Raw genomic sequence first — 23,446 nt, forward strand, 5'->3', positions numbered from 1 at the left:
ATAACAGCATATTCGAGAAGGCTAATGGGGAAGCCAGCATCCCATTGTTATAGGGAGAGCTATGCTCTGAGTTCAAAGAAAGACTGAGAAATTGATGTTTTAATATTGCAGCCTTAAGTGAGAGAGTTTTAATCAAAGACATCCCACCGGTCAGCAGCACACGTAACAGCATCCTGCATGATTTGACTGTGCAATGTGGAAAGTTATGGCTGTATCACGGTGAATTCTATTGATCACAACAGGAGGCAGCAGACCTGAGCGTCTGTGATAACTGGGACCAGTGATGCTCCCGTTGAGGACAGAATCAGTGCATAAGAAATATGACTGATAAGCTGATTTCAGAGAAGACATGAGGGATGAAAAGAGAGAGACTTAAAAAGTAGGATGAAAGTGTGTAAAGACCGCACTGATGGACACCAAAGTAGCATTTTCTATTAAATCAGGAAGTTCAGGGTTGTCCTTTTTAAAAAAAAAAAAAAAAAAATAGGTACAGTAATAGCCATTAATTTATCACAGCCTGGTAAAAGCAGAATTTAATACTAGTGATTTTATAATAAAAATATTAAAAATATTTAGAATTTATTTCTGTGATGACAAAGCTGAATTTTCAGCATCATTACTCCAGTCTTCAAATCTTTTTTAATATGCTGATTTGGTGCTCAAGTATATTTCTTATTATTATTAATGTTAAAAAAAAAAAAAATGTAACGATACCCTCATGCCACGATATCATGATACTGAACTCACGATACAATATTATTGCGATACTTCAAGACATTTGGTAAAAGGTTAACAAAAAAATTAACTGTTGATTAAAGAGCTTCTGAAGATGTTTTAATAACAATGCCACAAACTGTGCTTAGATTTATCAAAATATGATGTGCAGAATCTAAAGTAAGAAATGAAATTTTATTTATTTGTTTATAGTCTCATTTGTCGGTTTCTTCTAGGGAATGTTAGTAGGAACATCTGAGATAAAGTTGACGCTTAAATGAAACATTAATGATAACTCTTAATGATAACTTTAACTCTATTGGCTATCAAGAGAGCAGTCTCTTGGGCCCCGTTTACACCTGGTATTAAGATGCGTTGTGGTCGATCAGATCACAAGTGGATGATGCTAAATACAGGTGTAAACGGGATGTAAAACATTTTGGGCTTGTCCATTTTCGACTACTTCCAACAAATTCGACCCAACTGCTTTCATAGTGTAGACGCTCATATGGTCGAATGTATTCGAACAGCCGCAAAAGACCGCCTACTCTCCACCTACTGACCTAACGCGTTTAAACTTTGTCAGCTGAAGACCTAAGTTTCATTTGAAGATGAAAAATGTACCAAGCACAATGTTCTCTCACCATTCCTGATTTTTAACATGCACTCATTGCGTTCGACGTAGTCTTGCTGCTATGAGAGCAGAAACGAAAACTGCTGCTCTCTGTATGTTTTTCCATCATATCCTTTCGTGTTCATATGTAAATTACGAAAGCTTATTTTTCATCCTTTAGATTGAAAGATCTGAAAAATCCCATGCATTTACCCGCCCATAGACCTCTCCCCTTGAATAAATCAGGACAGAAGTGGCTGAAAGTGGACAAATGAGACACCAGGTGTAAACGGGAATGTGTCTCCCTTGTGATCTGATCAACCAAAACACATCTTAATATCAGGTGTAAACTTGGAGAGATGTGAAGGAATAATTTAGGACAGAAAATTCACACTGACTTGTTTTGGTGTTTGGAGCCCTGGAGATGTGCATGATACTGCTCGATGGAGTTCAGGACCACTTTGCAAACGCTGCATGAGTAACTCCGGCGCAGGCCTGCAACACAAAGAAAAAACAAACAAAAAAAAAACAGATTTTAACTTGAAAGCAGAACGGAAACATGTCCCTGCTGAAACGCTCTTAAAATTGTTTTGTCCCTTTTCTCGTTCTCTTTTGAGCATTATTGATTGCTTTTTGTTTTTAAGATTGCCTTAGCTGACAAAGAACACATAAATCTATATTTAATCCCTGTTGTTTTGCTTCTCTCGAACTGACGACGGTTTTGTTTGAAGACTCCATTCTGTGTGTCAGATGAAAATGCACCCGCTCCTAATATGGCATCTCATTCTGCAGTCTTCATGGAATCAGAAGTATTAGCGATTTTAGCTTGCTTTTGTCTTGATGGCCTTTTGATTTGGGGGGGTTATGGTCTTTTAGAGTGGAGGGGCGCCAAGTGCATCAGTCGGGAGGGAGTGAAGCAGATGTGAGCTAATTAAAGGCTTTGCAGGTGGTACCACAAATAACGAACAACGTCAGACCAAAAATAGACGGATGTGAAGAATAGGAGAAAGACGTAGAACAGAAATGCATAGAGGCTCATTCATTACATGTGGAGAGACCATGTGTGCTCTTTCTGGGCAATATTTCTCTCAGACATCTGCAGAGTTATTTTTGATGAGTGTTGTCTGTTCCTCGATCTGTTCAAACATAGGCTTTTCACACCGTTTACATTATATTGCTGTCACACCACAAGCTCTAAAAACAGAACTTGTTCTCATTTCAGTTAAGGTGATTATATACATGTGTAAGAATATATATGCAATTAGAATGCTAATTAGTGAAGCTTCCTTATTTTTTTAATGCATTTTACGCACATAGTACATAGTTAAAACTCAATTCTGTTTTGGATGAGCTGCATACTTTAAAGCTCTGAATGCATACTTGTGACTGAACATTTTACTGTTTAGTAATGTGGATAATAAATAATAAAGGCCTTCTTAAGTGAAGCGATGCGTTTGTGTAAGAAACAAAACAAACAACAAAAAAAACTCTTTAATTTATGGCGAAAGAGTGACCTTTGACCCGACGCATGACGTATTGACGGATGTGGAAGTGCAGAGGAGAGAGCAAAACAAAACACCGGTCACGAATTAGAAGTCTAAAATGAGAATTCTAATAGAGAAATGTCGGAGGATTTTGATATAAGAGAAGAGGAGCTTAAGTTTGTTGCACAGCCTTATTTGTTTGAACAGCGGGAGGTGTCAAAGCTTACGCTACTCCTACATCATGTCAGGGCTTACTCTTTTGGTGTAAGTCGACGTGCGTATGGCTGTCTGCCAAGCCAGTTATTTAAGTTTTAAATATGGATATTTTTCTTACACAAATGCATCGCTTCACTTCAGAAGGCCTTCAATAACCCCCCTGAGCCGTGTTGATATCTTTTATGATGGATGGTTGCACTTTTTTGGGCTTCAAATCTCATCCTCTATTCACTGCCATTATAAAGCTTGGAAGAGCCAGGACATTATTTAATATAGCCAGGACATTATTTATATCATATTCATCTGAAAGAAGAAAGTCATATACACCTAAGATGCCTTGAGGGTTAGTAAATCATGGGGTAATTTTCATTTTTGGGTGAACTAACACTTTAATTTTGAAACGTCTTTACTTCATTATCACTGAAACACACACACACACACACACACACACACACACACACACACACACACACACGCACACATTCCAATGAAGCTTTCTGGATGCTTTCTGTGAGTTGAGAGTGATGTGATGCATGTTCACAGACAGCTTGTGGTGTCAGTACACCAAACATATGGTGACAGCAAATATGTGTAATGAATCCAAAACACTATTCATAGCAAGCTATTAATATGAACAGGATGTATGGCATGACTGAGAAATATTGCAATACAAATTTAACTGACCTTATAAAACACACTTTAGAGGCTGCTTTAGTCTGAGAACCATTTATTTTTCTGCCAAACTCTTGCTACTCCACTGTCTTTTAATTAAGAATTAGCATTTAACTGAAAATTAAAGATGTAGAACTGGCTATTCTATCAGTAGCTGAAAACTACACAAGGACCAGCTTCTTTCACAGATTAAAAATGTAAAACTTGGCCTTCAGACTTCATAAGTAGCTTTACAGAATGTTTGTTTCTGTTAAAAAGCTCTGTGTGATGGGATTTTCTTTCATAGGACCCCTCATGACCTCTTAGTGTGGTACTCATAAACAAGCCTTGGAAGACACTGTGGTGGCTTCTAATCCCAGTTAATTAAACTGACTGAGATGCCAAAAGAACCACTGAGAAAGACAGACAGAAAGAGCGAGAGAGAGAGAGAGATGTGGCTCTGGGTATGAGATGAATGTTTACTAGAAGAAGATTAAAGTTTGCTCCTAACTGCTGGCTTGTGGGAAAGAGGTCGTACTTATTTCCAACAATAGGCCATCAATCAGTTTCTCTTCTCTTGCCCAGGAAATTGCTACCAAATAGATGAGGCACTCGGAAAATTCCACTAAATTATTAAACGTGCCAAATTAGACAGAAAGAAAGACTTGATTACTAGTGCTATTTTACTCTGGATTTGAGTATTAAATTAGAACTCAGCCAAAAATGTGACTCTCTTTCATTAAAAATAAGAACACTTTGAAAAGTAGGTCAGAAAATCTGTAAATATGATCTGAACATTGAGTGCAAAAGTATTATCATTAGCTAAGCTGAACTGTGATGAATTCTGAATAATTCCCTGCTGGAAATAACTGCTTATATTGTAACAGTTGTTGGTCTTAGTTGGTCTTCCAGCCTGGTTAGTTCTGGGAAATGAACACCGTGGGTGCTTCTCATTTCTCATTTGTGCATCCTCGTTTCCTTTTCTCGCTTCCTTTCCTCGCGTCTCAGCTCCACCCCCGTAGGATGTGAGGGGAGGATGCAAGGAAAGAAAACGAGGACGGAGGAATCGAAGGAAATGTTATTTGTATATTGGAATGTTTTTGTTCACCCGAGCATCACTTCAAAGCGTCATCAGCTGCGCTCGAGGGATCTGCCCTCATGTTGTTAAAGTTTGGTTATTTTAAAAAAATTCATAATAAATATTAATAACGCAAGATGCTCCGTTGAAATATGTGAGATGTAAAGTTTATTTAAACTGCAAAAGTAAAGAATACATTTAAATTATTGTTGACAGATGTGACGGGGGAGGAGAATGTATACGTGCGTCAGGTTTCTCGACGAGAAAGATACACCTGTGTATCCTCGCTCATGACTCCTCAGGAAGCTTCCTCACTCCTCGTTCCTCGCTTCCTAACGGTGCAATTAGAGAATTGAGATGTCCTACAAGATGGCTGAGCTTGATCGGTTTCCGGGTCATAGGATGGAGCACGGAGGAGCGAGGAAACGAGGAGGGATATTGAGAAGCACCCCGTGTCCTAACTACACGCCATGCGATAAAATCAAATTTAAACATTATTTAAAGTAAATACGGAATGACTGAAACAATGTTTGTCATAGAATACACTTGTTTGTTCGCATTGAGTTGATTTGTGCCCATTTATTTATTTTCAAGATCTGAGGTGAATTAGCCAGTGTTGTTTTCTAGCTAAAAAGCTGGGAACACAGAATGATATTCAAACTTATATGAGGCGCTTTTAACATTAAATAAAGCACATAATCAGTACCTGATATTATCATTGCCATTCTTTGTGTTGATGTTCCAGCCGCGACGTCGCAGAGAAATAGAAACCGTTTCTAAAATAGAATCATCGCGACTGTTTAGGAAAAAAACTTATTGTGTGTTGTGGCGTTGTGTCGCGTCTGGCTAGGACACAGTGTAATGCTGCGTTCCCGGCAGGTTTTTGAGCCTGTAAGTCACGACTTCAAACCACGACTCACAACTTTGTAGCGTTCCAGGCAAGTCACGCCAAACTGCCTGAGCGCAAGGAATTGTGGTAGCTAGATGTAAACAAACCAGCATGGTGGACCGTACGGGGCTTATGCTCATTTACAATCATTTCTATCGCCAAAGGTGCTAATACATAATCATGTGTGTATTATTTATCATTATTTTATTATTATTAACTTGATTGCAACGTTATATTGTCCTAAAGTCCATTTCTCACCGTTTACCACTTGCATAAACACCGCATCCGTAGGGGGTGCCATTGTTGTTTCGCGGGCTATGTGACGTCAGAGCGCGGAACTGGGAGTACATTGATCTAGTACGACTTCACAGGTGAGAAGTCACGGGTTTGACTGCCGTTCCAGTGCACTTTCATGGGTAGAAGTTTGGAAAAACACGGTTTACGGGTTGCCTGGAACGCGGCATAAGGCCTAAATAAATACATCATGAAAACATGTTATAACAGCCACTGTGTAAATTATTAGATATTTCAACAACGAATTGGAGAAACAGAAGTTAATGCAAAAATTGCCTTATGTGTAATTTACATGCTTACAATACATACATTTTTTATTATTATTTGAGTGTTGATGATTAAATCTAAAAATAAATAGCAACTGAATTTAATCATTTGGGCTCTGTTGTTAATTGTAACCTTTATTATAGTAATGTTCAAGTAAGGGCTCCCTAATAGTTCACAGCATTAGCAGAGATAGATTTTTTTTATCCTTAAGAAAATTAAGGACATATTAAAGACAAAGACACAGTTGGTTCAGTAAAACATTGTTTAATAAAACAAAAAAAAGAAAAAAAATCTCTTTTCTCATCCTGCTGTACCGAACCTGTACCGAACCGTCATTTTTGTTTACCGTTACACCCCTATTAAAAAAGTATCATGGTTTTCACAAAAATATTAAGCAGCAATATTTTCAACATTGAGAATGATAAGAAATGTTTCTTGAGCAGCAAATCGGCATATTAGAATGAACTCTGAATGGCTGCTGAAAATTCAGCTTTACCATCACAGGAAAAAATTTAATTTTAAAATATATTAAAATATAAAATGTTTTTTTTTTTTTTTCCTCAGCGTAGCGAATCTAATGATCATCTAATCTTGTCACTACCAAATAATAAGATAATTGCCAAGATGATCCCTCTGGCAATTACACACACATTTTATGGAGGATTCATATCTCTCTATGTTCATTAAATCCTATATTTTCATAAATTCACTGGGTCATAATGAATAACTGCACTCAATTCTATAATTCTATCATTACTTTAAAAGCACAGAAGTTCTCTTATATGGTCACAACAGTAATAATCCAGTATGAATGCCAATTTTAATCCTGCCTGTCAAGGTGGATATGAAGGAACAGGAAGGAGATGCTGGCTCGTCCTTGGCTTTTTACAGATTCTGTGAAGCACATAAACTGCTCTTGCAATTTTAAGCAGGGCAAATCGCTGCACTTTCAATATCTCCCTTCACGAAATGGCAGGAGGCTCTCCAGCACCGAGCTGGTATTTACATCCTAAAGCTTGTCACTCTCCCTGCTTTTTTTGTTTAGGGGGAAATGAAATCCTGGTTGCAGCAGGAGAGGGCTGTGCTGCACACCAATTTTCTCAGCAACAAAATTTAGCCTCAGTTGGAAGGCAATTACACTGAAGTGTTCTCCACGAAAATAGCCAAGAGCCTGGGCTGGGATCCGCTAGCAGTCACCTCTCAGATGAGCCCTACCAATGGCTTCCTGTACCTGATGAGAAGCTCGATGGATAATGAATAGCTACATGTCAGTGAAAGCTGTTCTGTTGCATTCCCTCCAATTGTCTTTTCCTTTTAAAAATGGGACATGTGTGTTCATCTGTATGTTGCATGTACCCTGTGTTTGTGTGCAGGCTGCTAATGAGGATGATGAATGAGAGAGGACAGGATGAAAGAAGTCTTGACAGCTCCCTGAGGGACAACCAAACAAAAGCTGAGCAGATAGAGACGCTCAGGACTGTGGCTACGAGGCTGGGCAGTGTTAAATACTTTGTCTTGCAAAACCTATCCACAATTGGACCCCAAAGCGAATCTGTCCTTATTTACTCACCCTGATGCTATATATTTTCTAGAGGAATCTTTTCCATACACTGACAGTTTATTGTGACCTCACTTGCCAAGCTCCAAAAAGGACCAAAAAACAGCATAAAAGAACCAAGTCTTATAAGTCTTTTATGGCAATGTTTTGTATGGTTCTTTTTTAGTTTTTCCCCTTGGCCACGGTTAATATAAACTGTAGTACTGAGAAAAGGTTTCTCCTTTTTGGTTACCTAGAATTAAAGATTAGATGATCAATTAAAACAAATGTTAATCAACATACTCCATTTGCTATCTAACATTTTGTGCTCTTCATTCATTTGTTCCTTCGTTTGTTCGTTTCTTTCTTTCCTTCTTTAGTTCATTCAATCATTTTTTTTGTGATAAACTATACGTAATTGCATTATATGGTTGTCCTATGTTTGAATAGTAATTATTGTCAAATGTACATTTATTATTATTTCAGGCATTAAAACAGGTAGCTAAATAAAATTCATTAGATTTTGCCCAAAGCAAAAAAGGTTCACACATTCCATCTGGGCAAAATTATGACTATATTTACAAGCTACAAAAAGATGATACGATTCACATTATAGCATTACAAATGACTATCCTTTGGGGTCCACTGGGTTTGTGGGTATTTGGCACAAATGCAGATTAATCTTAAAGGTGAAGTATGTTGTTTCTGCGACACTAGTGGCACCTAGCGGAACATATTTTGCAAATGCTCTTTTCATGCATTGCGCCTCCCCCAACTCAAACATCACAAATACATCTCTTATGGGTGCTTGTGAAGGCATGTTTCAACAGGTAAAAGTAAGCAACTTTTAATAAACCTTCCAAAACATTAGGAATACTTTTAGCTGTGTTGCTATGTGTCAAGAGAAAGTGATTGAGTAGTCTAACACTCAGCCTAGAGCGAACGTAAGCATCTCGCTTATAAATCCATCCAACATATCTGCACCAAAACTTTTTGAGGCTTGTCTACACTGAGCACATCAAAGTAAACAATATAAATGAATGGCATACTAATAGTAGTCAATGAACAATAAACTGGGTTAAGAGAATGTATTTTAACATACTTCAACTTTAACTAACAGCATCTATACAGAGACGTGATGTTTGCGAGTGAAGAACAGCTTGATGAGAGGCTTTTGTAATCAACGGCATTTCTGTTGATATTTCAATAGACGTGACATTCACAGTGAAAAGCTCCTGACAAGGGCATCCTGCTGGGGCATGGCTGGGGAAAATGATAATCTCTTATGCAGAATGCAAGCCTCAATGTTCCATTTTTGTTTTTGTTGCTTCAAGGCTTGACAAAAACCATCAATAACTGCAGATTTCACATGATTTGTATTAAAAGGGAAACACTATGTGCTTCTCAACACTATGAGCTTCTCAACACTGTGAGCATCGCAACAAGTTTGTCCCCCCAAGACCTTTTAAATGCATGACTTTTTGATGGACTCTTAAGGCAGGATTGTAAACAGCAGTTAAAAATAAAGCATGGCTTCTTGGCTTGTTCATTCGCTGCATTGTGATTTGTGTGTTTCTATCTCTGGTAATGCAGAATCTCAATTACCTGCTAAGTCTTGGCAGGTATCCACATGCTCTTTTTGGACAATACTCTTCACTGTGACTGATGTCTCATGAGCCTGAAGCTCTGATTACCCTTGGACTGATCAGTTTGCTGGTATTTAAGGGTACATTAGGACAGTTCTTCTGCTTTCACACATCAGTTAATCCTTCTTAAAGGGTTAGTTCACCCAAAAATGAAAATTCTGTCATTAATTACTCACCCTCATGTCGTTCTACACCCATAAGACCTTCGTTCATCTTCGGAACACAAATTAAGATATTTTTGATAAAATCCGATGGCTCAGTGAGACAAATACTTTTTGTGCGCCAAAAAACAAAATAATGCCTTTATTCAACAATATCTAGTGATGGGCGATTTCAAAACACTGCTTCATGAAGCTTCGAAGCTTTACGAATCTTTTGTTTCGAATCAGTGGTTCGGTGTGCCAAAGTCACGTGATTTCAGTAAACGAGGCTTCGTTATGTCATAAGGGTTTAGAAATTTCAATGGTTAACATGACTTTGGCAGTTTGATACACGCTCTGATCCACTGATTTGAAACAAAAGATTTGTAAAGCTTCAAAGCTTCATGAAGCAGTGTTTTGAATTCGCCCATCACTAGATATTGTTGAATAAAGTCGTTATTTTGTTTTTTTGGCACACAAAAAGTATTCTCGTCGCTTCATAAAATTAAGGTCGAACCACTGTAGTTACATGAACTCTTTTAAATAACTTTAGTACCATTCTGGGCGTTTGAAAGTGTAAATTATCTTGCTGTCAATGCAGGCCTCACTGAGCCATCGGATTTCATAAAAAAATATCTTAATTTGTGTTCCAAAGATGAACGAAGGTCTTCCGGGTGTATATATATGATATGAGGGTGAGTAATTAATGACATCATTTTAATTTTTGGGTGAACTAACCCTTTAATACCTTTTTTCTGTCCATGATGTTGAAACTGTTTCCCTTTAAGGAATAGTTCACACCCAAAAAGCCCCATAATACTAGTCCATATGATGTTCTTGCATTTCATCATTATGATATGGCAAGTGATATGCTACAGTGAGGATAAACAGTGAACAATGACTTTAAAAACTTAGAATATGGTGCATGAATGGTGTGGACCATTTTTATGAGACTTTTATGGTGATTTTATGGATCTAGGCAAAATTTCGTACTTCATGGAAATCAGAAGCTTTTAATGGAACAGTTACCCAAAATAGAAAATGTCAATATTTCCTCATTCATGATCCATGTTCCAACCTGTATGACTTTTTTTCCCCTCTAGATATTTTGAAAGTCAGTGGGATTCAAACAACATTGTGTGTGTACAAGTCGAGATGCCAATCATCTTGATCAGCCAATCAGTGTTTTCATGACATCATGTTATGGACAAAAAATGTCTTCTTTTATATTCCACAGAAAATATGTAAATGATGATAGAATTTTCATTTTTCTTTACTTTTCATGGTTATGCAGTAAGATTGTCACTGAATATGTCTTTAAACAACTACTGAACAAAAGAAGCCTGAATTGGACTGACTTGTTCATTTCAGTAGCAGGCAAATCAAAATCAAAGCGCTTTGAGTCTTAGTTCCTAAAGACAAGTGACAAGCCTTTTGCTAATTTGCCTTGGGGAAAGTATCTCTCAAGTCTTACGGATCTAGTTCTCGAGATGTATCCGAAGGCGATATTCGACTCGACCTTGTTGAAACCCCTGAGCAACCACTGCGATGTGACTCAGTTTATTTGAACTGACTTATAGGATCTGTCAAGATACCTGTATCACACACTCTATGACTAACATGTCTAGTGATTACATCAATGTGAAATATGCATTTGAAGAGCACAAAGTCACTGACAGGATTCAATTGTGGGAAGCAGAGGAAGGGGGAGTACTGTACTGTATGTGACCTGAAAGATTTATGGATGCATGTAAGAAACGTGTGCTACAAAATGCATGGATTCTGAATTGCATACTTGTAGCTAGTCTTTTTGTTTGTATATTCACTCAAGAGGAAACAAGATTTAGATCTTTGTTGTTAAAATGGAACTTGAACAGCAGTCCAAGAGGTCAGAGTTAGCAGTTTAGCATGGTCAGGTTATAGCCCCATCTTTCTCCCCTCCATTCAAAAGTACAGTAACTGTATTGATGAAATGGGTCACAAGATTTTTATGTCAAATAAATGCTGTTCTTTTGAACTTTCTATTCAACAAAGAGTCCTGAAAAAATGTGTCACGGTTTTCTCAAAAGTATTAAGCAACACAACTGTTTTCAATGTTGATAATAATAAGAAATGTTTCTTAAGCATTTTGTCTAGTTTGATGTCACTGCTCAGTATAATTGTTAGTGAAGCGTATTCTTGTGGAATCAATTGATTACATAACAAAATTACATTTACATAAATTTTGTGTCTCCAAAATGTGATTAGTCGCATGACATTTACACCTTAGGATATTGAAGACTGACCTGTACTTTCATTGGCATCTAGACTGCCAGCCAGCTGCTCTAGCAGTCGTGACCTCGCTGCATTTCTCTTGTGCTTCTTGCCTTCATAGTGTTGCTGTGCCATCAGTGGGTTGTTGAACCAGGCGCCACACAAACAGCAGTACTTGCCCGCCTCTCCGTGATTGGTCAGCGGCTGCCACGAGGGAGGGGGAGGGTCTGTGGTCTGAGGGGTGGGCGGGGCCGACTCTGCACAGAACAGAATTTTCATTCATCATATAAAAACTTCCATCAATATAGCCTTTATGAGCTAAAGCAAACAATACAGATTCTGTTGAGTGCAGCTGAAACTACCCTGCTGTCAAACACACAAGCCTAATCTACGCAGGTCAATAGAGGGTCAGCACATGTGGAGATGAAAATTCACCCTTGAGTTAGGTTAGCTTCCTCCATCTTATGAGGAAACAGCAAGCGAATGGATTGATCTTCCAGGTGACACTCTCAAAGACACCATGGGAACTGTTACCATGGTTACTAACCCCAAATAGCCACAGGACACGACACTGCCGCAGGTTAGAATGAGCTAAACACACTATGATTGTTTACTGCACTTTTGAATCCAAAAGATGCTGAAAACCCTGTAAAGTACACAGAAGGATTTTTGTTCAGTAACTTTTTACAGTACATTTTTTTATCATTTAGTTCATTGTATGGATAAAAGAACCATGAACAAATCTGCTAAATGTCTCACTTTTGTGTTCAAATGGAAGAAAGGAGTATAAAAAGGGGCTTGGAAGGACATGAGAGTGAGTTAGGTGAACCAACTCTAACTCTTTACAAACATAAAATCTATCAATATAGCAGAGAATATGTAACAGAATCCCAGTCTTTCTCTCAAATGTTATGAGAGAGCATTTCCATAGAATTTGCCTGTTAAAAGGAACATTCAGCCAAAAATAATAAGTTCTGCCATCATTTACTTACCTTCATGTTGTTCCAACCTTGCATGACTTACTTTCTTTTGCCGAACACAAAGAAAGATATTTTTAAGAATGTTGATAGCCAAACAGTTTTGGTGACCATTGACTTCCATTGTATGGACACTGAGACACACCGAGACATCAGAGCTGCTGTATAGATAAACAAATTAAATTAATAACTAATGATTTTTACAATGGAATGAATCAATACTGAACTTACTTAAGATGGACAATGACACGTTTTCTTCTAGAGCAGCTAGAGCTGCTGTGCAAGACAAAGTTGACTTGACTTGACTTGACATTTCTCAAAGTATCTTCTTTTATGTTCCACAGAAGAAAGTCGTACAGGTTTGGAATGATGTGAAGGTGAGTCAATAACAGAATTTTTATTTTTGGGTGAACTATTCCTTTAACTCTCAAAGGCCCATTGTAGTAAAACTTCAACAGCTATTTAAATCAATAAAGTAATGCTTTTTAAAGAGCTTTTAGGTTAAAAGTACGATAACCAAAGTTTGCATTCTGAAAAATTTCATAGCAACAATGCTTTGAATCTACAAGCATGCACACAACATGACACCATCTATATACATAGTTCAGTCATGAAACTCTAGATGGCGCTGGCTGATGGGTAAGCCACCCGTAAGACCTTCATTCATCTTCGGAACACAAATTAAGATATTTTTGATAAAATCCGAAATCTCAGTGAGGCCTCTATTTCCAGCAACAACACTCCCTTTTTCAATGCACAGAAAGCTACTAAAACATATTTAAAACAGTTCATGTGACTACAGTGGTTCAACCTTAATATTATAAAGCGACTAGAATACTTTTTGTGTGTCAAAAATAACAAAATAGCGACTTTATTCCACAATATCTAGTGATGGGCAATTTCAAAACACTGCTTCATGAAGCTTCGAAGCTTTACGAATCATTTGTTTCGAATCAGTGGTTCAGAGCGCCAAAATCACATGATTTCAGTTAACGAGGCTTCATTACGTCATAAGGGTTTTGAAACTTCAATAGTTTATGTGACTTTGACAGTTTGATTCACGCTCCGAACCACTGAATCAAAACAAAACATTCATAAAGCTTTGAAGCTTCATGAAGCAGTGTTTTGAAATCGTCCATCACATGTTGTTGAATAAAGTTGCTATTTTGTTATTTTTGGCGCACAAAAAGTATTCTCGTCGCTTTATAATATTAAGGTTGAACCACTGTAGTCACATGAACTGTTTTAAATATAGTTTTAGTAGCTTTCTGGGCATTGAAAAAGGGAGTGTAATTGCTGGCGATGTAGGCTTTACTGGGCCATCGGATTTTATCAAAAATATCTTAATTTGTGTTCCGAAGATGAAGGAAGGTCTTACTGGTGTGGAATGACATGAGGGTGAGTAATTAATGACAGAATTTTAATTTAACGTAAGCTGATGATAATTACAGTATTAACTACTTGGCACAAGCTGATTGGTCCATGTCACTTATGCAGCTAATGAGCTTGTTGCTCACACATTTAAATGGCTGGGTAGTTATCATTCACTATAGCAGTTTGCAGCGCGCTTCAGAGATCCTCTAAAACCCTCCACCTTCCCCAGCTCCACCTGTATAGATCTGCTATGGGTTATTGATCTATGCTATTTGTGCAGCAGCAGTATGTCTTACTCACAGCAGCGTATCGCTGTATGTATTGGCAGTAGCAAGTTCCTGTACTTGCTCTGCAGCAGCAGCAATAATACAGCAGCAGCAATTCAGCAGCAGCATAGCAGATCTATTCTGCCAAGACCAAATACATTACCATTGTTATATCCATTACCATGCTAAAAATCTTCCGAGAGTTGTCATGATTGAACTATCTATGAAGAATATTGCCAAATTTTGGTCAAAACAGATGGCAATGGTGCCATGTTGTGTGTATATAAATATATATAATCCACACATATGTGGGTCTCTGATGGTTAATCTCAAATTGGACACTGGTTGCTAGGAAGTTGTTCATTTAATTTAGTTGATTTGTCATACTGTAGCAACCAAGAACACATGCGGTAACTACACCTCTCTGTTCTCACCACCCACTTCTCACTTAGATGAGCAACGATGATTCAAATCACTGTGCATGGATCACTTAAAACCAGCTTTTAGTCTGACAAAACCTGCATACAGACATTATGGTTGGTCAGGGTGGTTGACTAGTCGAATAGCGTGTGTTTCTATATTATTTTCTTTTTTAGCTGTAATATTTTAAATAAAGAGTTTAGAGCAGGTTCGAGCAGGATTTTTCGCATGCTGACAGTGTGCTACTGTTGATCTGTCAGCATGTTAAAATCCTCTCGGAGAAGTTGCGTCTCTAAATTAATCCGCTTTAAAGCACCACCGATACAGCCATCAAAGCACTGCTTTTGTAACAAATTCACAGCATTCAACAATACATTTCTAGATAATTATGAGTGTTTTTAATAAGATGTGTTGAGTTAAAAATAGTTAATCTTTCTCGAGACCCATGTGTTTTGTTTCATTCTGTTGTGTTCCTTTTGAAAGCAAGAATTCATGCTGTGTGAACATCCTTTAGGCGTCTTATCTGGGTCTGGTGGACATCTTAAAACTGTACATTTATGCAGGGCTTCCATATAAAATCATTTTGCATATCCCTAACATACACATCTATGTTTTTATTCCTACAGAGCCCAGCATGATGTGCATTGGCAGATGTTGCAGATGAACCCCAAAGCAAAGATGGTTTTACAGCCGGAGTGACAAGAAGAGCAGAAAGAGACGGGGGTTGGGCAGGTAAAAATCTCAAGGGCAACACCATCACATCCGCTTCGACTGTCAGCACCGATCCTCGTCTGATGAGTTTTCCCGAGTGAGCAGCACTCTGGATTTTCATGAAGGTTACTTTTGACTCTAATCTCTCCTGAAACCCCCATTCTACCACTTTCTCTTTAAATTTGTGGAAAAGTCCTTTCATATTGTTTCGCTAATACTTTATAAAGCCATCTACTGTGTGATCTCCATCTAACAAAAAAAAAAAGAGAATAAAAAAAAAGACAAAGAAAAAAGAGAATGAATAACGCACAGAATTCTGATTTCTATGATGATCACATTCTCACACCCACCATTGAGTATATGTTATAATATCTACTGTATGGAGAACCAGACACATGTGGAATTTGTCTAGAAGGCTGTAAGAAACACTACTCTGCTTAATTGAAATCATTTCCCTCTTATGACAGGAAATGAAATTCAATAGTCATTGACAGGCTAAAGATGGAAACACATGCCACATGTTTGTCCTGATGCCAGAAGTATTTATTTGTGATGTGGTTAAGATCACTTTAAAGTGAAAGTAATCAAACACTGATGCCCACACTGATGACTTTCCAAACTGGCAAATATCCAGTGACCAAAGTTCAAGTGATTGAAAGTGTCTATTGCGAATCAATTTTGTTTCACAGTGCAAAATCCAATTGAGAGGTGGATCTGTTCAGGGCACAATGCTGATGGAAATGTGTAACACAACAGTTCAAAGTTTCTAATAATGATTATGCACTATTTTCATTTATTATATTATATTATATTATTTGGCAACACTTTACAATAGGTTTCATTAGTTAACAATATTTACTGTAACTACTTTAGTTAACATGAACTGATAATTACTTCTACACCATTTATTATTCTTAATGATCATCTCAACAGTTACTAATAAATTATTAAAATCAAAAGTTGTATTTGTTAACATTAGTTAATTCACTGCGAACTAACATGAAAAAACAAAGAACTGCTGTATTTTTATTAACTAACATTAACAAAGATTAATAAATATTATAACAAATGTATTGCTCATTGTTAGTTCATGTAGTTAATCCATTAACTAATGTTAAAGGATTAGTTCACTTTTAAATAAACTTTTGCTGATAATTTACTCACCCCCATGTCATCCAAGATGTCCATGTCTTTAACGACACCAGACGAGAAATAAGGGTCTTATCTAGCGAAACGATCGGTCATTTTCGAAAAAAATACAACTGTATATGCTTTATATAAACAAACGTTCGATGCTTACACTGTATGTCCTACGCCTTCCCTATTCTACTTACGGAAAAAATGTAACTGGCGCTGCGTTCGTTCCGTAAGTTGAATAGGGAAGGCGTAGGACATACAGCGTAAGCTTTTTAGAGAATACAGAAATGCGGTTTTGGCGGAGGCACTTAGAAGGCGAACGTTTGTTTATATAAAGCATATACAGTTGTATTTTTTTCGAAAATGACCGATCGTTTCGCTAGATAAGACCCTTATTCATCGTCTGGTGTCGTCTGGTATCGTTTAAAGCCCTTTGAAGCTGCACTGAAACTGTCATTTGGACCTTGAACCGTTTGGTGTCCACTGAAGTCCATTATATGGAGAAAAATCCTGGAATGTTTTCATCAAAAACCTTAATTTTTTTTCGACTGAAGAAAGAAAGACATGGACATCTTGGATGCAAAAGGCATTAAAGTTTATTTAAAAGTGAACTAATCCTTTAAGAAATGAGACCTTATTGTAAAGCGTTACCTATTATTTTGTATATTTATATACATTTTTTTTTTTTAAAGAAGTCTCTTATGCTCACCAAGGCTGCATTTATAAAAATCAAAATACAGTAAAACAGTGATATGGTGAAGTATTATTACAATTTAAAATAACTGTTTTCTATTGTAATATATTTTAAATGTAATTTATTCCTGTGACGGCAAAGCTGATTTTTTTATTACTCCTTTTGTGGAAGCAGTAATTTTTTTTAATGATTCTTTAAATATGAATATGAATTTCAAAAGGACAGTATTTATTTGAAATAGAAATATTTTCTAACATTGTACTGTAAATGTCTTTATTTTTTCAATTTAATGCATCCTTACTGAATAAAAGTATTAATTTCTTGTAGTGAACTTAGTGATAGTAAATGTTTTATATTTTAATGAATTAAATACTTCACATTAGTAAGGGTACATTTACATGACAACGATGTACTAAAAACGGAAAAGACGACAGTGTTGTCAAAACAATTCTGCAAAAATGATTAAAAATGCTGTATTATTCATGCCAGGCCAATAGTTGCCGATATATCACGTTGTAAAAAAAAAACAAAAAAAAACGAACAAAACAAAAAAAAAACAATACACGCCTATAGACTGAACACGTAATACGCATGCGTGACGTTTTCACAAATTCACGTTTTGGAGACAATAACAGTATAATTTTCAAAAACTTGCACTTTGAAACCCGTTTTCAAAAGTTTGCATTTTCAGGCACCAAAAACACCATTGTTGTGTAAATTAAAGGCAAAAATGCATAAAAAGTTGTTGAAAACAGTGTTGTGTAAACAGCCCTTAAGAAGCTTCATTTCTTTTTTTAATGCCAAACAGCTTTACATTATATCACCTGAGTTTATAAAAATCGAAATAGTAATGTTTTATTTGAGCCACGTTTAAAGCAGTTGGAAATTAGCTAATATATGCACACTTGTGATCAGCTGACATTGCTTGGCAACCACAAGCAACCTACAGTTATGCCATGTTTACACCGGGTAGGTGGGTAGGTCGGTGGTTGAGTGGGCTGATGGTTAGTTAGGAAGATACGGGCATGGATGAATGGACTGATACGGATGAATTAGTGGAATGTCTTGCTCTTTCTTTTTATTTGCCATTTAAGCTCAATATAATTTTCCAGTTAGCTTATACATGACATTGACCCTGAGTCACACATATTTATTGCTGCCTCTGGCAGTTTCTGCACAACCTTATTCTCAGGCATTTTTGTGCTTCAAGCAAGAAAACAGATAGATGACAATCTGCAATCCTACTGGCTTTTTCTGCAGCACACGAAGGATAACACTGCTTAGCTTCTGATCAGTGATGCCTCAGATGCATGAGCCTGTCCTCCTGTCTTCATCGCTTCAAACACTGGCTCTACATTTTACAAGAAACTTTACTGGAAAAAAAAGAAATCTAATTATACCGTATGAGGATGTTGTTGTTGTTTTGTTTTTGTTTTTTCGTCAGATGCAATTTTAACTGCTATACATCACATTATGTCCAGCCATTTGTAAACAAGTTTTGAATTATTCATTTACACTGGACATAGATAAAACCATTTGTCGGGATTGTAAATATCATCAGAGACATAAACATCATATTTTTGGCAGAATTTTATTACTGTTTTCAAGGCAGCGAACTGTATTGCTATTCATCAGACATTCTGCTTAATGTTCTGTTCTAAACACCAAACCCAAAGTATTAAACTTGTGCAATTAATTCAGCTGAAATCCATTCAAATACTGTTTTGTAGACTATTTCAGCCTTATGCAATGATTTTGCTTTATTAGTTGTGTGCTTTTTTTTCTTTTCTTTTCAACAAACATGTTTTTAAAAAATGCTTATTTTTCCCCATAAATTCGTGTTTATTTTTCAGAGAAAATACAAAACGATCAACACAAATACTGTATATCATCAAAAGGCTCTAAAACGCACTACTGTTCAAAAGTTTGAGGTCAGTAAGATAATATATATATATATATATATATATATACACTTTTTTAATTTAAGGATGCATTAAATTGATTAAAAGTGACAGTATAAGACATTTATAATGTTCTAAAAAAAAATTTGTTTCAAGTAAATGCTGTTCTTTTGATGAATCTTTTTTTGAAAAAAAAAAAAAAAAATCACAGTTTCCACAAAAACATTAAGCAGCACAATGGTTTTCAACACTGATAATGATAAGAAATGTTTCTTAAGCACCAAATTAGCATATTAGAATGATATGGGAGGACTGGGAACTAAAGGACACAAAACAGAATATCAAATTAAGAGTCCTTAGTGTGACATGTGACACTGAAGACTGGAGTAATGATGCTGAAAATTCAACTTTGCTATCAAAGAGACTGAAATGCATTTTTAATTATAAAACGGTTATTTCCTGTCCTTGATTCTGATTGGTCAATAGCTGTTTTATTCAGGATAAAACACGGCTATGGCCGCTTCACCCAACGGTTCTCTGTATCACTACACAACACCCTTAGCAACCACTCTTAGCAACATAAACTGTATGTTCTCAATTGATATTGTGAAGCTTACTGTATTATGTAGAAGGGTGTGAAAAAGATCGAGAGAGCAAGTTTATTAGATGCATTCAGATTTAGCATTTTCCTTCAGGTCAGTCCTATATTCATAATAAAAAAAATCTGTTTAAATGTCCGATGTATTATCTTGTCCTTTTAACAGTTAAGGGGTTTTCCCATGACTGACAGCGCTAGTTAAAGCATTTGTCAGTTGCGTCTTGTTCCGTGTTCACAACAATTCAGTCTTTTCAATGTAAAAGTCTTCGCTACTGACTGACACACTCATAAAGACAGTCTTTGCCGTCATCTAATGGCGTAATAATGTAACTTCTGTTGCTGTACATAAAATACTTTAAACTTGATCATCTAGATCAGAAGTAGCCAACGTCGGTCCTGGAGAGCCACAGTCCTGCAGAGTTTTGCTCCAACCCTAATCAAACACACCTGAACAAGCTAATCAAGGTCTTAGGATTACTAGAAAGCTACAGGCAGGTGAGTTTTTATCAGGGTTGGAGCAAAACCCTGCAGGACTGTAGCTCTCCAGGACTGACGTTTGCCACCCCTGATCTAGATCATACTCATCTCACATTCTGAGCACTTAGTGATTGTTTGCTTACTGCATCCTTATCACAGTTTTAACAGACAGCTACTCTACAATACTCTACAGTGTAATATTATGTTTCTTGATGTCTTTGTGTCTGTGGATCCCAGTAGTGTTCTAGGACACTCACTGGAGCTTGTGTAAAGCTTCATTACCACTGCACACACAGCTGGGCCGGCAGCCATAAACACAGCCAGCCTGACAGAACTGAACTTTAGGTTGAGTCTCGCACTCTGGGCTTCAAGCATGAATCAGTCGCTATGTTCCTACAGCTCTGATTCATAACTGTCTGATCACACCTCTGGGTATCCAATCCACTACTGTACAGTGTCTACTCTGCTATCAGTAAAAGTGGAAAAAGAACAAAAAAAGTATTTTATGAAGAAAATATTCATTTTAGCATGTTTATATGAAGTAATAAAAAAACAAGAATACATATCCACTTAGTTTAGCATAACTTACCTGTGGGTGTGGGCAGACTTGGCGACTCCCCCAGCACCAAGCGAACTCTCTTAGCGTGTGTTTTGCCCTGGTAGTGCGACTGAGCCACAATGGCAGATGTGAAGAACATGTTACAGAGCGTACAGCATTTATTTCTGTCCACCTCATTTTCTGCACTGTCCTAAAAAGACAGAAATACAGGACATAGAATATGCATAGTTTACATCCAAGGTGGAAAATCATTAATGCATCTGATGCATTTATAAAAAAAAGAAATGTATGTTACATTGAAAGGTGGTTATTGATGGTTTGAGGTATGAATAATGAGTCTAATAAAATTTTAATCTCTTGCTTAAGTGATTTACCATTTGCACTTAATTACATTCAAAACATAACTACATCACAGAACTATTAAAAAAAGGTGCAAACATCTTGCAAATGAATCTTTTTGCAGATGAGGAATATAACAATTGTGGAAGCAGTAACATAAAGAAGTGCTAAAAATACAATATTCTGAAATTTTTCAGATTTTTTCAGATGGACATCAAGAAAACAAACAAATAAAATATTCAGCCAGTGCTCTCTGGCCACCAACAACTGATCAGATGTACTCTGGATTACAGAATCTAACAGCCAGAAGATGTTTTGAATATTCATATGTCAGTAAAAATGAGCACAGACAAGCGTATGATTACGGCCACATTGTGTGTGCTGCGAGCTGCTGCCAGTGGCTTGAACTGTCCTTCTCGTCTCTGGAGACTGGACTGTGGATTATGGGGCCACTATCAATTCTAGCACAGACGGGGCCCTTGGCATTCTCCCAACCCCCCACTCTGAGTCAGGTCCTGATCCTGTCCAGCAGCTGGAAACAGGTCAGCTTTAAGTAAATCAGGCGGAAAAAGAAGCCAAAAACTGTCCAAGTTCACTGACCTGCCTTTCAAAGTTACAATCCAGCTTATCATCTCTTATAAACACAACAAAGTCAGTTACTGGAATGAGCACAACAAACACTCCTTTAGAGCATCCTCAGATCAGTGCTTCCCAGGCAAGGGAATGTGGACCCCAGGGGATATTTTAGCAGGTTGCATGTGAGGTACTTGGAAAGATGTTGCCTTTGTAGACCTACATAACAGAAAAACAACTTTCAAATAAAAATATTAGATCTGTCTAAAGATACAACAAATAAATACATAAATAAAAGTAATAAATAAATAAAAACTAATATTAGCAATAATTTCCGTTGTTAATAACAACAACAACAACAACAAAACATGTATGCATGCAATTGCCATTTCTATCAACATCAATTCCACACGTCGTGATTTGGCAGAGTTATATGTGTTCCTGGGTCAACACATTCCTGTCTGAAAATCTAATGCTAACGAAATCCCTACCCCTAAACCTAACCCTACCCATAAGTTATCCCTAAAATCAGAGGGAAATTATAGGTGAGTAACAGTGATGTAGAAGCACCTGACCCTGGATGTAAGCCTAAACTTGACATAAACTCTAATTGTCCCTAAAATCTGATTGGTTGATTGGTTGCACTTGGTGAAATCAGTTTCCCTTTCAGTCGGAGTGTAAACTAAACGAGCCAATGTACATTGGCATGTAATCTTTGCATCTGACTTCCACGCCTACCCACGTGGATACAAATGAGCAGCAGGTGCAAGTGCATATCAGCTTTTCACTTCGGAGCCAAGCGGTTTAACTGTTTTCTGCTCTACAAATCTACAAGAGTATTTTCTTCGAGCCAGTTCTTTTGGAAGAAGCCTCTTGTTCGTGTTGGTGTCACAGCACTTCAGCGGTGGTCGCAATCTCCCAAGCACTTCAAAAAACAGTCTCATGGGTCTGGGCATTAAGCACGCTGAGATGGCGCTCATGGATGATTCATGTTCCCACTGCGGGAGCATGGCCATCTCGAAGTTGTGGTCATGGCTCCAATACTTCAAGAGAGGTGGGGTTCCTGTGCCTCTGCCTCGATCTAGTTCTCGTCCTGGTGGAGGCCAGGCGAGGGCTACTTCAGCCAGTCACATGAATGACCCGAGGATCACATTGAGGAACCAACCAGAGGTGGGTAGAGTATCCAAAAAATGTACTGAAGTAAAGTACAAGTACTTATAGAAATATTTACTCAAAGTAAAAGTGAAAGTAATAATCTTAACTTGAGTAAGAGTAAAAAAGTATCAATGAAAAAAAATACTCAAGTAGCTAGTTACTAGTTACTTTGTAACTATATATATATATATATATATATATATATGCAACAAACACAGAAGAGACAAGCATTATTTCTGGCATCTGTAACCCGAAAACCATTGCATGTCCTTTGCATATAATAGTAATAACGTATACAACTACATTTGAAAGAAGAAAGAGAGAAAACTCTTTACATGTGCTCGTGCTCATAACCGCTGAACATCTTAACACAAACAATGATCAAATGCACATTGACGGATCATCTTCCATCTGTTCTCCAAAATGTAATCAAATGTATATTGCTGCAGGTGCATGTAAACTGGTTAACTGTGTCTACACAAA

At 37.1% G+C, this 23,446-nt stretch overlaps 1 protein-coding gene across 2 annotated transcripts in view; it reads right to left on the minus strand.

The window, feature by feature from the left end:
• Nucleotides 1-23,446, minus strand: part of zgc:171482 (zinc finger protein) — a 127,456-nt gene that overhangs the window by 45,145 nt on the left and 58,865 nt on the right. For both annotated transcript variants that reach the window (XM_051915887.1, XM_051915886.1), the window contains exons 4-6: nt 20,927-21,086; nt 11,815-12,039; nt 1,726-1,822 (exon numbers count right to left, since the gene is read on the minus strand). In XM_051915887.1, coding sequence (XP_051771847.1) covers nt 1,726-1,822; nt 11,815-12,039; nt 20,927-21,086 — 482 coding nt within the window. The remainder of the gene's footprint in view (nt 1-1,725; nt 1,823-11,814; nt 12,040-20,926; nt 21,087-23,446) is intronic.

This window comes from Ctenopharyngodon idella, chromosome 13 (genome assembly GCF_019924925.1).
Source record: "Ctenopharyngodon idella isolate HZGC_01 chromosome 13, HZGC01, whole genome shotgun sequence".
NCBI lineage: Eukaryota > Metazoa > Chordata > Actinopteri > Cypriniformes > Xenocyprididae > Ctenopharyngodon > Ctenopharyngodon idella.